The sequence below is a fragment of the Galendromus occidentalis genome, unplaced genomic scaffold, assembly GCF_000255335.2.
Source record: "Galendromus occidentalis unplaced genomic scaffold, Mocc_1.1 scf7180000075579, whole genome shotgun sequence".
NCBI classification, from domain to species: Eukaryota; Metazoa; Arthropoda; class Arachnida; order Mesostigmata; family Phytoseiidae; genus Galendromus; species Galendromus occidentalis.
This window is the reverse complement of record NW_003803569.1, coordinates 281,257-296,107: the sequence shown is the minus strand read 5'-3', so window position 1 is coordinate 296,107 and position 14,851 is coordinate 281,257. Positions and strand designations below refer to the sequence as shown.

Genomic DNA, 14,851 nt, shown 5'->3' with positions numbered 1-14,851 from the left:
AGCACGCCTTTGCATTACTCACCTCTTGGATTCATTCCCACCTCCAGACACCTCCGTAAACGGCAGTGGCGGCATAGAGATTTGCCCCCCGCTTCAGACTTCTTCAAGTTGCAGTTCTTGCTGAGCGGGCACTTGAAGTCGCGTTGACAACGGATGGATCTTCTGAAGAAACCTTTGCATCCGTCGCAGCACACGACGCCGTAGTGCTTTTTCTCGCCGGATCATCGCAAATTGGGCACCGCGACGGAGAGCTCGGAGAGTCAGCTGAACGCTCGGAACCCGAAGATCCTATCGATGGGGATGCTGCTCTCGTTGAAGCTACGGAGCCATCGCTACCTGACGATGCCCAGGCAGGTCCCGAAGCAGCGACTTGGGCAGTCGATCCATCGTTCCATGACTGATTAGGTGGGGCGAAGCTTGCATTCGAGCCAAAAGTCGGAGCGGCCGAGTATCCGCTCCACGACTCTGTCATGGTAAAAGACCTCTTGCACGGGAGAGCCTGATCGGTGGAACCGGTACTCTGCTGCGCAACCTGATTCGTCCTGAGGACACTACCGGACATCGGTGCCATAGAGTTCAGGACGTCGGTCGAGGTTTGAGCCCCTGACATGGAAACCGAGCTCGATGTCAGATCTTGGAAATCGCGAGCACCACTCGTCGACGGGAGTGCTTGACCCGAGAAATCCACCCAAGAAGCAGTTGGAGTCGCGGCGACAAAATTTTCGGAATAGTCCAAACTGCGATTCCCAAAGGCATCCGAGGAGCCATCACTCCAAGAATCGGTCGTAGCAGCGTTGACACCATGCCACGGAGCGTATTGAGACCTCGATGAGCCCTCGTTAGCCTGCATTGACGGGTTAAATTCCATGCAGAAACTTGAGAAAGCGTCATCGAAGTACTCTGAATCGATCTTTGGGGCCGAGTATTGAGGAGCTTGGCCGTTATGCGGGTATGAACCCGCGTCAGCAGGAGCCCAAGAAGCAAATGGAGCGGCCAGATGATTCTCACGGCCTTGAGTTTGCAGGTTCGAGCCGCAGTCTCGATCTTGAGCTGGGGGTGCCTGTTCAAAAAGATATGAGCCTTCGTTGAAAAGATCCTTCAATGGCGCGATGGGAGACTCATGCAGCTCAACCTCCCTTGTGGAAGGAGCCATCTGTGTGTCATCTGGAACTGAAGCAGTCGATACGTCAGAGATGAGGAAATCTGTCTACCACGCCTCAAGAACAACCATCGCGATAAGGAAAAGCAAAACCCCCAGAAGACCACACGCATAGAACTCACCGCCTAAATCTCGAAAGAAGTCGTCATCCTCGCCCAGGACCTGCTCCAGGTTGTCCAAATCGTAGAAAACCTTCTTCGATGAATCCATTGTAGAGACGTCGAACTTGAGGTCGTTTTCTGAATCAAGTCAGTTCACAGCTTCGGAAGCTTCTGTCCTGGAAACCTAGACTCGAACTTAAATAGCAGCTTCCTGTTACTCACCCCGTCCTCGCAGAAGGTGCCAACCTCATCGATAAGTCCCGCCCCGCTCTCTCACTCATCGAGACTCTGATTGAACCATCGGACCAATGGCTTTCGATCTTTGATTGAAGATGTCTAGAGTTGCTCGGAACCTCAGGGGCGCGGAATCCTCAGGGGCGCTCATTCTGGGCGAGACTGAAAGCTCTCGTCATCGGGGCGCTGATGCCGAAGACCAACGATAAGCAAAACGATTTACATGATCGTTCGCAGAGAGGTGAGCTGTGAGTCATATTCTCTCTTTTTCACCGAGTGAATGATAGCGTAGTTCTCATTTTTAATTGGGGCTTCTTCCCGGAACAGACTTCCTGGCTATTTGGATTGTCCGCTAGGACGTAACGAAGTCGTGATGGTCTTCGGAAGAAAGTAGACCATTAAGAATCGGATGACTCATCGAACAGGTGCGATAGGAAGAAGGATCTCCGCGCCGACGAAAAATCAATGTTCTCCAACCTTCCTGACTCTCTCTGTAGTTTGCGAAAGACCACGACTCATTTGCAGAGAGTGCTCTTGGCCCTTGACGTTATCCGAGGGGATGCTTGTCTATCGGCATTTGGTCTCAACCACACTTCGTGCCCAAAACATCGCGAAGATGATCACAAGAACCGAGATCCGCTGTCAGGTAAAAGTCGCGTCGAGTTGATAGCACATGGAAGGGCTCGCAACGTTCACGGCGGGACGAGTCACAAGGTGCCGGAATCAACGCGGAGCCGTGAAGAAACGATAGAATAAGCAGGGGCTTGGCTAAGAACCGACTGTCGATGCCCCCCGCTGCTCGGAGGTTCACCAAAATATTTCTTCTTTATTCACCGATGTGAATTTATTGGAGCAACTTTTTAGAGGTGCGCGACTGGCTGCAACACTCCGGACTCTGAGCAAACCATAGAATCACTGAAGCATCGCAATCGCCTGTTTCCGACCAATCTCAGCAGAAGGCTACCCAACAGAAGGCTTTCCTGAATCGGATATCGAGGCCTGAACTCAACATCTTGAGGGTTCCCCGAAGGTTCCATCACATGGGAGCTTTGTCATAGGACCAATTCTCTTTTCTGGGCTGCCATGCGCGGATTTTCCTGTTTTTTTCCCGAACCTCAACGATGCATCCTCCATCCTTATTTCCAGTTGTCCCGCAAAGGGAGGCTCCTGATTCTCGGTTTGTGTCTCCATTCTTTTCGACGGGGTTTGTGAGAGTGAAGCATGACGCATGAAACCTCTCTATTCACAGGTGATTGATATTCCGGAGTTCATTAGTATTGAAATGGATAACAACAGGCAGCTTCGGTGAAGGCCGCGTAGATCAAATGGCGCGCATCATCCGTCTGACTCATTTTCCTCAGCCGAGTTTCGATCCGAATACATGAGAACATCGTCGGATATGATGCATGCCCGCCTGTGTATCCGGGGGTGTATCCTAGCATATATGTACATCGGTACTGTACATGCGGGCGCGGAATATACAGCCTCCATATAGGGATTAGGGATAGAGATGGGCTTCCCCATTCATGCGGCAAGGAAAAGACCCCGAGTGTCAGCGCGACTCCGCTTATCCGGGGGAAATGGTCCTGTCTGGCAGCTCCATTCGCGAATATAGTCGATACTTACTCAGAAGAATCAGCAGCTGAAAGCTGAGTATCTATCATACATCGAGCGGCCGCCGCATAGGGCGGAAACGCACCTCCATATGTGCTGCTAGGTGGCGGAATTAGAGGGCAGGATGCAACATCAAGTTAGGATAGAAGCTGAGCCGTGATCGTAGAGGGAGCTCAAAAGATTCGTCCCACGTAGTAGAAGCTGAAATTCACAATCCTGAGAGGGTCGTCAACCAGCTTTGCGTTTTGCTTCTTCCTCGAAATGCCATCGCGACACATAAGACTTCGCGGCGATCCGAAATTGTAAACGATCGCGATCAGATCGATCCTTTCATTACTTCTCGAGTCGAGTATTTCGAGGACGGTGATCATCTTGTTCAAGTTTTTCGGCAAGTAAAAACCTTTGATTGGTTTGACTTCACTCATCTACGATAAATTGTTTTGTTTGATTCAATTGTGAACCTGATTTGAGATCATATAGGGTGTTTCAGTCAGATATATGCGATCAAAATTTCATCTGACGTACTTTGGTGAGATGCAATCCGAAAGCCGCTGTGACCTGATTGTACGCGGGATTGCTCGGCTCCGTCTCAAACGCATTGAGGCGAGTGGGGCGAGTCGCACATGGCCCCGGATGCGACGACCTGAATCGTTCCCAACGTGTCGGCCAAAGTGAACAAAAAAATGGTACCTTCTTCGTCATTTTTCTCCCACTGTCGGATCCCGGTCTTCGACTGCACTCAGCCCTTATCGACTCCTCCGATGCATCCTGACTCGAGCATCATCAAAAGCTCCGGCTGCTTTGCTGGGCTCTTACTGTACTCCCCATTGTCTATAGGATGATCGAATGCTTGATTGATCAAATTCAAGGCATGATAGACCGGTGACCGATGGGACAATCTCTAATCGAATAGATAAGGTTCCTCGGGAGAATTTCCCACTCTTTTTCGGGTTTCTCAACAGCCTTACTTTCGATCTCCCTTTTTCTCTGGAGGATTTTGACTCCGACGTGCTAGTTCGTAGGCACTTCTGGTCTTCGTAGCCTGTCTATACGATCTGAGTCGGCTCCATGTGATCGTGGTCAGTGTGATCAGTCAGCCTTCACTCGTGAGAATCGTCTAGCCTCGAGTCCTCCATGTAAAGGTGATTTTTTGACGTAGAACTACGCCATTATGGACGCTGTCCACGAAATGTGACGGATCTTGTGACGGATGCACGAACGGTTTCGAATTGAGAGTTTCGAAATCGCGGAATGCTTTCTAGGCGACATCTGGCAAGGGAAAACAGTCAGAGAGAGGCTATTGAACTCTCCGCAGCTACGTCTTTAGAAAACTATCTCTGGAACCTTTGAATCAACTCAGTTATTGAGGATCATTGAATATTGAAACCAAACGTGGTGCGTTATGATGGGCAGTGGTATTCAAGAGTGCCGGAGCAAACGATTGAGCCACTGAGCTGACAATCGTGGTACAAAAGCGACGAACATATCAGGGTATTCGGGTATCGGTATCAGCACATCGTCTCCCACGCAACGCTGAAGACGAGTCGAATTGTCGCGCGCCCGACACATCTCGCGTACACCCGCATACTCGCCGCCGCGTGGCCATCCCACGGCCGAACTGAATCATTCAGAAGATAAAAACCATATACCGTATTTCCTCTAATAGTGGGGCATGCCCGATAACTGTTCAGAGCCCCCAGATGGGTGCCCGTTAAATGGAAGTGCCCGCTGATTGGAGCATGCCCGTTTGGATTGGATGACCTATCAAGGAACTCAAGAAAAAACGACCTACAAAAAACACAAACTAATGCTTGCCTGTTTCTTATATTACAGAGGTACCTCACTATGGTTTTATACATATTTCTTCGCTTACGCATCATCTAACAGCTCATCATCTGTGAGCTCGTCTGTGTCCGTCTCGTTCGACACCCCGTTTAGGTTGCATTCGTTTCCCGAATCATGACTTTTTCGAGCTCCAGCGAGCTTCTGGCGACCGGCAGGTATTTGTCCATAGGGTTTGGAACAGTGGATCTGGTCATCCTCCGAACCGTCGAAGGCGACAGTGATGCCGCACTGTTTGAATGACCTGACAATCAAGTCCTCGGGCAACTCCCGCCACGAATCCGCAATCCATGACAAGTAGCTTTCCATTGGAGGGGCAGCCACATTTCCCCCACGGGTCAAACGTTTCTCGCCGTGCGGATCCCGGCTTTGAACGGGGCGTTCCAGGAAACGTCTGGAGGTTGTACAAAGTTTGTTCGGATGGTGCCCGTCTGATAGATAGAGATGCGATATGAGAGGACATTTTTTCGCCGAAAAAAGGACATTGTCCGCGAGGACATCATAACTGAAAGCGGACATCGGGGAAGGACATCGTTTTTTTCGTGATTGAAGGATGAGACAAAAGATTCAGGACCATTCTGACTTTATAAAATAGGACTTTGCTTACCAACCTATATTAATTTACGAACACAAGCTTTTCTATGTCAATTTCTCGCCATAAGGATTGTCCCAGTCAATCTTCGAACAAGAGTTCCGAGTTGAATTGTATCGAGAGATATTTCTTGATGTTCACCTCTGATAAGCGATGCCTCCGATCACTGAGGATATTCTTCAGCAACGAGAATGACCTTTCTACGTCAGCATTACAGAGGATTGCACTTTCGAAAGTTTTTGAGCCTCGTGGAGAGAGAGCTCTCACTTGGTGCAAATCGGGATTGTTCTGCAAAATACATTACAAACGCTGACGCAGATGTCCACTCAGTTGCTGCTCGATGGAGTCAAGAATCGCCAGTTGCTGCTCAAGGGATATAGAGCGCGACTCGAGCTCCTTGATATGCTTCGGGAGCTCTGAGAACATTGAGATAGCTTCGAACTGTTCTCTCAACTCGGGGTCGACAATGAGGAGTTTGAGAGTGTTCACATCACTGGATTTGCCGTCGAGCTGCCTAACGAAACATTCGACTTCTTCCAAACGTGCATAGTGATGGAAGGCAGCATTCAGGAACGTCCCCCAACGAGTCACGACTGGCTTGGGGGGCAAGGGGTCCCCACCAGTTAGCTCACGATATAGGTCGACCCTACTCTTTGAATTCGACATCACATTCTTCATACTAGAAACAAATGAATTCACTTTGTCGAATTTTTCGCCTATCGATTCACATAAGAGATGGATCCCGTGAGCCAGACACGTTACATGGAGGAAATCTTTGTACAACACCTTGAGATTGTTACCAACTGCGATGTTAGTGCGACACTGGTCCGTCACGAGCAGTTTGAACTTAGTGGGGTCCTTGGAGACGGTCATCGCCACTCTGTTCACGATTCCCGACAGAGTGACTGCGTTTGCCGAATCAACGAACTCAGTATCGTACAGTACCGGGCGTTCAGGTTCTCCCGACAATGGGATGACGATGGTATTTACGATTTTCCTGCGCTGTACGTCTTGAGTCTCGTCGATATAGATTGCGAACGGAGAGGATTCCACATGTTCTTCGATCTTCCTTCTGATGATGCCGTAACCATGTTCAATATATTTATCCGGTTTAGAGGCGCATTCGACATGCTCTCGTGCGTATTTCAAGAAGAACTGTCCGAAACGCTCTGATCGCAGCTTGCTTAGCGGGATGTTTTCCGATGCGACAGCAGAAATAGTTCGTAATTGAACGGGCTGAGGCTCTCTGATCTCACGAGAGACGAAACGATTCCGGTCTGCTTGTTCGTTGATTTCTCCGCAGCCTGGTGTTTCGCTTTTTTTCGGTGGGCATCCAGTCGCGTGCTCCCACGGCGGTCTCGGATCTTTACGCGAACCGAACACTTCTGGCATATCACTCGATCCCCGTCCAGTTTGAAGCACCGATTTTGTTTTTTCGCAAGCCAACCGCATACGAGCTGTCTCAGATGTGGATCCATTGCCTCGGGGCTTCCTGAAGACGCGACCCTTCGCTGCTCGAGCGGATACATCCACTCGGTGAACTTTTGAGGGATCATCTGTTCGTCGCGACGCCGACGTGTTTTGATTCATCCGAACGTGCATGTGTATATACGATGCACGGGGCCCCTCACTTTATCGATTCCAAGGGGAAAAAGGCCTGCGAGAATCAAAATAAGCAGAAGTTCCACCAGAAACTACAAAAAGCGGACATTTCCGCCGAAATGGTCAAGAAGCGGACAAAACGGACATAAAAGGACGTGTTCTCTCATATCGCATCTCTACTGATAGAGGTTTGGGAGAGTGTCCGGTAATTAGAGCATGCCCGTCTGGAATAAGACCTGTCGAACCATGCCCGGCAAATAGAGCATGCTCGAGAATGAGAGCATGCCCCACTATTAGAGGAAATACGGTAGACAGGATCCGGCTCGGGAACCGATTCGGAGGTTTAAAGCCGGAGAGCTGAACCTCAGCCATGCGGGATTCGTACTCCGAAAAGGATCCGATACAGCCAATACTCGACTCGCGATATTCGAATTTCCCTTTTCACTGTCGGCAGAGAGTTTTTAGATCCCTTATTCCCTCATCAGTCATGAGGCCCGAGGAACAATTTACGGTTGCAAGCAAGGTAGTACTAAACTTTTGATTCGCTGAATGAAGGCTCGGGACTCACATCCGGATCTGAACCTTATTGCGATACGATTCCATCGATTAATTCACGGCTTCGCTCGAGTGCGGCCGGACATGATCGTCTGGATCGGACTTCATAGGAATCGAAACACTTCGATGAAGACCCACGATTCTCATGCGGGACCGAACTCCATCAGCTTCATAAGAGCGCGTACGAACATTATCCTCCGTATCGACATTTGAGATAATAGGAACATATCGTTTAGGATCCTGGATTTCGCATCCAGGATGGATCCAGTCATCGTTGCATGGATTGCTTTTCTTGCATGAGGTTCACAGCTGGAGGAAACCCGGCAAGAGATTGGATTGGAATCACTTATACCTCCCAATCGCACATATGGTATTTTCCATTCCAGGGTTGGATTGTATTGCATTCACAAGTCATTTGCTCTCCCAACGTTGAAGGGTGTTCTTCGTCTTCCTGAGAGTCTCCGCCGTGGTATTCGGGTGGAGTCCCAGCTGGTATGCGAATTCCCGTTGGTCGGGGTGTCCTTCTTCGCATTCCAGCACGATGTGTTGGTCCGTTCTGGGGCCCCGCATGTTGGGCATCGAATGTCGATTGAAGGATCTCGGGCATGTTGTCGGATTCTAGTGTTGAGCATTCCTGCTCTGGTTAGCGCTAGGAATCGACTGCCCCTCTAATTATCGTATATTGGCTTACATATCCCTATTTTGTCTTTATGATGCCGATATGCACTCAATGTGGACTTGGACTGCATGCTTCGCCTCCATGTACTGCACATTTTTCCCGAACTCTTCCTTAGAGTTCCCCGTGGAATACATTCCACATCATTTTCCCGGATGTATTTCTCTGTGGTACGAGATCGTCGAGGCTGTAGAGCGCTCTCTTCTTCAGTCTCTCTATTGCTGTCACGTTTGTGCTGCTGATCTCTACCGCAGTAAGCGCGACTCTGGGCCATCTACCGTATTCTCTCTAATAGTGGGGCATGTCCCTCTATTTTTCGAACTTCCGAAACATGCCCCTATATTGGAGAGTGCCCGAATATTAGGGAGTGCCCCTCTATAATTCCAACATCCCGAAATGGATTACAGCCCATAGCCTGCCGTGTGGAGCGTGTCAATTCATTTCCCAACCAGTTCGTGGAGTTCTCAAGAAATCGGGAGCAATCATCAGATCATTCTCCAATCAGGAGCAGTTCTCAAGAAATCATTTCCTATCCTCCTCAAAAGGTGCCCCTCTAATAGAGAGTGCCTGTATATTAGAGAGTGCCCTTCTATGCTTTCATCTTCCGAAAAGGTGCCCGTCTAATGGAGAGTGCCCGAATAAAAGAGAGTGCCCCACTATTAGAGAGAATACGGTAGTTTGGTCCGTTTGTCTCACGCTTTCGAATTACATTACTTTACTGATGGCCTCTCGGGCGTTGAAGGAGCTTCAGCCGAGCTCAACATCGAGGAACTCCTTCGCTACGGTGGAGTGCGGTATTTCAAGAGCCCATGTTCCTGCATCTCTTTACCGGACTTCGATATGATATCTCAGTCTCTTTGGCATAGTTGTTGAAACTCCAGAGAGTTCTCGCATTGAGTCATCGGGTTTCCCTATTTGCTTTTTCGCTCAGCTTCCCCCAATATTTGGTCAAGTATTCGTAATAGGCTGATCGTTCGATTGCGAGGTATTTGAATGATTCTTCCTCCGGTATTTCCATTCCCTGTATCGTTCAGCCGGTGGAGGATGAGTTTCACCTACTCGGTGCGCGACGTATATTACCCCATACACACATCGCCTAAGAGAGGGATTGAAAGATCTGACTCCCCGTCATTCTGATCGTCTCTTTCATATTTAAACTAGACTTTCTGATTCTGATAATACTGGGCTCCTTCCTGGAGGAAACGGTGGTGAATATATTAATAGTTTCTGATGGAAACAGTCCCTTTCCGCAGTAAAGGTTCTCTATTTGGAGATACGAGAGCTATCGATGCCACTTCATCGGATGGGAAGGGGAGCAATCTGAATCGTCGGTGAACGGAGGAGCAGTTCCGAAACTTCGTACGCCATTGAGGAGAAAGCTACCACCATCTGGGAAATCTGCCGCAAGCGGTCTCCATTCGGAAAACCCTTGCCGCGGACATGCTCTCCCAGGGCGATATAAAGGTCCGTTTGAGCTGCCGAAACTCTTCCCATATCGAAGATATGTAGCGAGGCTGGAAGTAAAAATGGAAACTTAAGAGAAGCATCCCTCCGGTGTCCGCCAAGAAATCTATGAGAATCCGCTACATTAGAGAACCACATGCCTAAGAATACTCACAAGTATCCCAGAAGAGAATGCTCTTGAGCAAAACAAATTCCATCTCGTCGAGCTGGAGTTTCCTCATGGGCTCTAGGAGATCCTTGTGTATCTTCTGCCCCAACTGCATCGTGGGACTCGCTTGATCTTCGCTTATGAAGAGTCTCTCTCCCATGAGCAAGCGGGGCTCGGAAGATTGCGGAAGACTCCTTGCAATGATCTCGAACAGGAGATGCGTGACCCGATGATCCTCGGCCAGCTTCTTTCGGTCCTCGTCGCGGAGAGCTGGGAAATTGGGCAGGTTTCTAGCCCAATCAGAGATCCGCTCGGTCGACTGATCCACGCTCAAGTAGAGATCGACGAGTGTTGCGGCCGTCCTGCCCGAAGCATCGATCGCGCTCTGAAAATACGGGGGAGAAAAACATTAGAGTATTGAACAGTGAGGAATTCCCTCAACGGCGCGCGACATTGAGGATGATGATCCACGCCGCTATGGCAACAAACTATTATACGACGCTCGCGCCTGGCTACCGACGGACGCATCGGAGGAACTCCTCGACTTTTAGTTCCTCACCGATGAGAGCTCAAAAGCGCTCCCCGAATTTCTCCTCTGGGGACTTCAGCGAACGATTTACTCCCCCGATCGTAGGACCAATGATCCTCGCTCTGTATCTGTACCTAATAAAAACAGTGCGTGACACCCACCTTTGGCAGAATGCTGGAGCTGGTGATTGCGTTGTGACCCAGAGGCGCTCGACCGTTCGCCGGTTGGTTCTCCTTATTCTTGCGCGGACCGATAGGGTCTCTCTCTGGTTGAACAGCTGCGGAGAAAGGAGATCCGTTACTTGAGCTTGAGATTTTAGATCAATAGTCGTAAATATCAGGATTCGCTTCGCGTACCGCAGCCCTCCGGAATAGCACGTTCTTTGCATTACTCACCTCCTGGATTCATTCCCACCTCCAGACACCTCCGTAAACGGCAGTGGCGGCATAGAGATTTGCCCCCCGCTTCAGACTTCTTCAGGTTGCAGTTCTTGCTGAGCGGGCACTTGAAGTCGCGTTGATAACGGATGGATCTTCTGAAGAAACCTTTGCACCCATCGCAGCACACGACGCCGTAGTGCTTTTTCTTCGCCGGATCATCGCAAATCGGGCACCTCGACGGAGAGCTCGGAGAGTTAGCTGAGCGCTCGGAACCCGAAGATCCTATCGATGGGGATGCTGCTCTCGTTGAAGCTACGGAGCCATCGCTACCTGACGATGCCCAGGCAGGTCCCGAAGCAGCGACTTGGGCAGTCGATCCATCGTTCCATGACTGATTGGGTGGGGCGAAGCTTGCATTCGAGCCAAAAGTCGGAGCGGCCGAGTATCCGTTCCACGACTCTGTCATGGTAAAAGACCTCTTGCACGGGAGAGCCTGATCGGTGGAACCGGTACTCTGCTGCGCAACCTGATTCGTCCTGAGGACACTACCGGACATCGGTGCCATAGAGTTCAGGACGTCGGTCGAGGTTTGAGCCCCTGACATGGAAACCGAGCTCGATGTCAGATCTTGGAAATCGCGAGCACCACTCGTCGGCGGGAGTGCTTGACCCGAGAAATCCACCCAAGAAGCAGTTGGAGTCGCGGCGACAAAATTTTCGGAATAGTCCAAACTGCGATTCCCAAAGGCATCCGAGGAGCCATCACTCCAAGAATCGGTCGTAGCAGCGTTGACACCGTGCCACGGAGCGTATTGAGACCTCGATGAGCCCTCGTTAGCCTGCATTGACGGGTTAAATTCCATGCAGAAACTTGAGAAAGCGTCATCGAAGTACTCTGAATCGATCTTTGGGGCCGAGTATTGAGGAGCTTGGCCGTTATGCGGGTATGAACCCGCGTCAGCAGGAGCCCAAGAAGCAAATGGAGCGGCCAGATGATTCTCACGGCCTTGAGTTTGCAGGTTCGAGCCGCAGTCTCGATCTTGAGCTGGGGGTGCCTGTTCAAAAATATATGAGCCTTCGTTGAAAAGATCCTTCAATGGCGCGATGGGAGACTCATGCAACTCAACCTCCCTCGGGGAAGGAGCCATCTGTGTGTCATCTGGAACTGAAGCAGTCGATACGTCAGAGATGAGGAAATCTGTCTACCACGCCTCAAGAACAACCATCGCGATAAGGAAAAGCAAAACCCCCAGAAGACCACACGCATAGAACTCACCGCCTAAATCTCGAAAGAAGTCGTCATCCTCGCCCAGGACCTGCTCCAGGTTGTCCAAATCGTAGAAAACCTTCTTCGATGAATCCATTGTAGAGACGTCGAAGTTGAGGTCGTTTTCTGAATCAAGTCAGTTCACAGCTTCGGAAGCTTCTGTCCTGGAAACCCAGACTCGAACTTAAATAGCAGCTTCCTGTTACTCACCCCGTCCTTGAAGAAGGTGCCGACCTCATCGATAAGCCCCGCCCTGCTCTCTCACTCATCGAGACTCTGATTGAACCATCGGACCAATAGCTTTCGATCTATTGTAATTGAAGATGTCTAGAATTGCGCGGTACCTCAGGGGCGCTCATTCTGGGCGAGACTGAAAGCTCTCGTCATCGGGGCGCTGATGCCGAAGACCAACGATAAGCAAAACGATTTACATGATCGTTCGCAGAGAGGTGAGCTGTGAGTCATATTCTCTCTTTTTCACCGAGTGAATGATAGCGTAGTTCTCATTTTTAATTGGGGCTTCTTCCCGGAACAGACTCTCTGGCTATTTGGATTGACCGCTAGGACGTGACGAAGTCGAATTGGTCTACTCTCTTCCGACGACCATAACGACTCGGATGACTCATCGAACACGTACGATAGAGAGAAAGATCTCCCCGCCGACGCAAAATCAAATTTCGCCAACCTTCCCGACTCTCTCCCTGTAGTTTGCGAAAGACGACGACCAATGTGCAGGAAGTGCTCTTGGCCTTCGACATTCTCCGAGGGGATGCTTGACTATAGACTCAACCACACTTCGTGCCCAGGACGTCGCGAGGATGTTCACAAGAACCGAGATCCGCTGTCAGATGAAAGTCGCCTCAAGTCGATCGCACATGGAAAGGCGCGCAATCTTCACGGCCGGACGAGTCTCAAGGTGCCGGAATCTACGCGGAGCCGTGAAGAAACGATAGAATAGGCAGGGGCTTGGCTAAGAACGGACCATCGATGCCCCCTACTGCTCGGGGGTTCTCCCCAAATATTTGTTTTCGATTCACCGATGGGAGAACTCCGTCGGAAGCACAGGCGCACATATGGAAGATCTCCATAGAGATTTATTTGGGTGCACGCCTCCATAGGAACCGTCATGTGAATTTATTGGAGCGACTCTTTCTAGGTGCGCGACTAGGTGCAAGACTCCGGACTCTGGGTACACCATAAAATCACTGAAGCATCCCATTCGCCAGTTTCCGACCAATCTCAGCAGAAGGCTACCCAACAGAAGTTTTTTCTGAATCGGATTTCGAGGCCTGAACACAACATCTTGAGGGTTCCCCGAAGGTTCCACCACATGGAAGCTCTGTCGTAGGTCCAATTCTCTTTTCTGGGCTGCCATGCGCGGACTCCCCTGTTTTTTCCCAAATCCTAACGATGCATCCTCATTTCAAGTTGTCCCCGCAAACGGAGGCTCGACTCCTTACTCTCGGTTTGCGTCTTCATTCTTCTCGACGTGGTTTGTGAGATCGAAGCATGACGCATGAAACCTCTCTATTCACAGGTGCTTGAAATTCAGGAGTTCATCAGTATCGAAATGCATCACAACAGGCAGCACCGGTGAAGGCGGCCTAGATCAACTGGCGCGCATCATCCGTCTGACTCATTCTCCTCAGCCGAGTTGCGATCCGAAGACATGAGAACATCGTCGTATATGATGCATGCCGGCTTTTATTTCCTGGGGCGTATCCTAGCATATGTGTACATAGGTACTGTACATGTGGGCGCGGAATATACAGCCTCCATGAAGAGATTAGTAGGGCTGGGAATTCATCATGGGATTCACGGTCGCGCCGAAAGCCGTGAAGTTCTCGCTCCTTTCCGGGATGCCGTGAATTCTTCTTCCTGGCGTAGAACAAGGCCGTACGGCTCGGATCGGAGAAAAAATCGTCACGGAGAGGGGGAAAAACTATTGTTGCGTCGAAATGCCATTCCTCTCTCGGAAAACTATCGTAATGGAGCTCGCCTCACTGCAATACACTCTCGTGAAAATTTGGGAGCAAAAGGAACGCTTCTTCATTTGGGAACGCTTGCGATTTCTTCCTAGGCCTCGACTTCAAGAACGCGCCGAAACTCTAAAAAAGAACCTATTAGGACGCGAGGTAGCCGGTGGCGACAGTGGGACTGGTATCACAGCAAGGGGAAGGCACATAACCGTGAATCCTCCAATAGTGACCCGGGCTTCTAGTTGTTCAGATACCTCCGGCGAGGGGCTTCTATTGGGGAGGGGCTACTATTAGAGGGGGGCTCTTAATATTCTCAGCCGACTTCGGCAATGCGAGGTCTCCTAGTAGAGAGGGGCTCCTATTGGAGGGGAGCCTCTATTGGAGAGAGGCTTCTTTTGGAGGGGGACTTTTATTTTCTCAAAAGCCCCGGCGGGGGGGGGCTCTATTAGAGAGGGGCTTCTATCGGGAGGAGGCTGCTGTTGGAGAATTTACGGTAATCGAGAATCGTCGTATCATCTCACCATCGCTGATCGAATCGGTCGCATACGTGAAAAAGGAAGATCCCCCTCGACAAGTGGCCGCGAAGCGAATGTAAGAGAGACCAGGACCGAGTGGCGGGTCGGTCTCTGAGTCATAAAGTTAAAAGGAGTCAAACATAGACTACGCTCTACGTGAAAGGTCATCGCGAGGAACGACCGATCATGGAAGGA

At 50.3% G+C, this 14,851-nt stretch overlaps 1 protein-coding gene across 1 annotated transcript; it reads right to left on the bottom strand.

Annotated features, from left to right (window-relative positions):
* Positions 1–9,671: 9,671 nt before the first annotated feature.
* On the bottom strand, positions 9,672–12,259 carry LOC108864248 (hepatocyte nuclear factor 4-gamma-like). Its single transcript, XM_018639483.1, has 6 exons — positions 12,172–12,259; positions 11,373–12,054; positions 10,912–11,129; positions 10,678–10,793; positions 9,994–10,372; positions 9,672–9,889 (listed from the first exon to the last, which is right to left on the bottom strand). Exons 1-6 carry the CDS (start codon positions 12,257–12,259, stop codon positions 9,672–9,674), a joined length of 1,701 nt encoding a protein of 566 aa, XP_018494999.1.
* Positions 12,260–14,851: the final 2,592 nt, after the last annotated feature.

Coding starts and splice junctions, on each gene's coding strand:
- LOC108864248 (XM_018639483.1), bottom strand. CDS start 12,259: ATGGATTCATCGAAGAAGGTTTTCTACGATTTGGACAACCTGGAGCAG. Junction 11,130..11,372: donor CAGGCTCTCCCGTGCAAGAG/GTCTTTTACCAT, acceptor CTCTCCGTCGAG/GTGCCCGATTTGCGATGATC. Junction 10,794..10,911: donor GGTGGGAATGAATCCAGGAG/GTGAGTAATGCA, acceptor CTTTCTCCGCAG/CTGTTCAACCAGAGAGAGAC.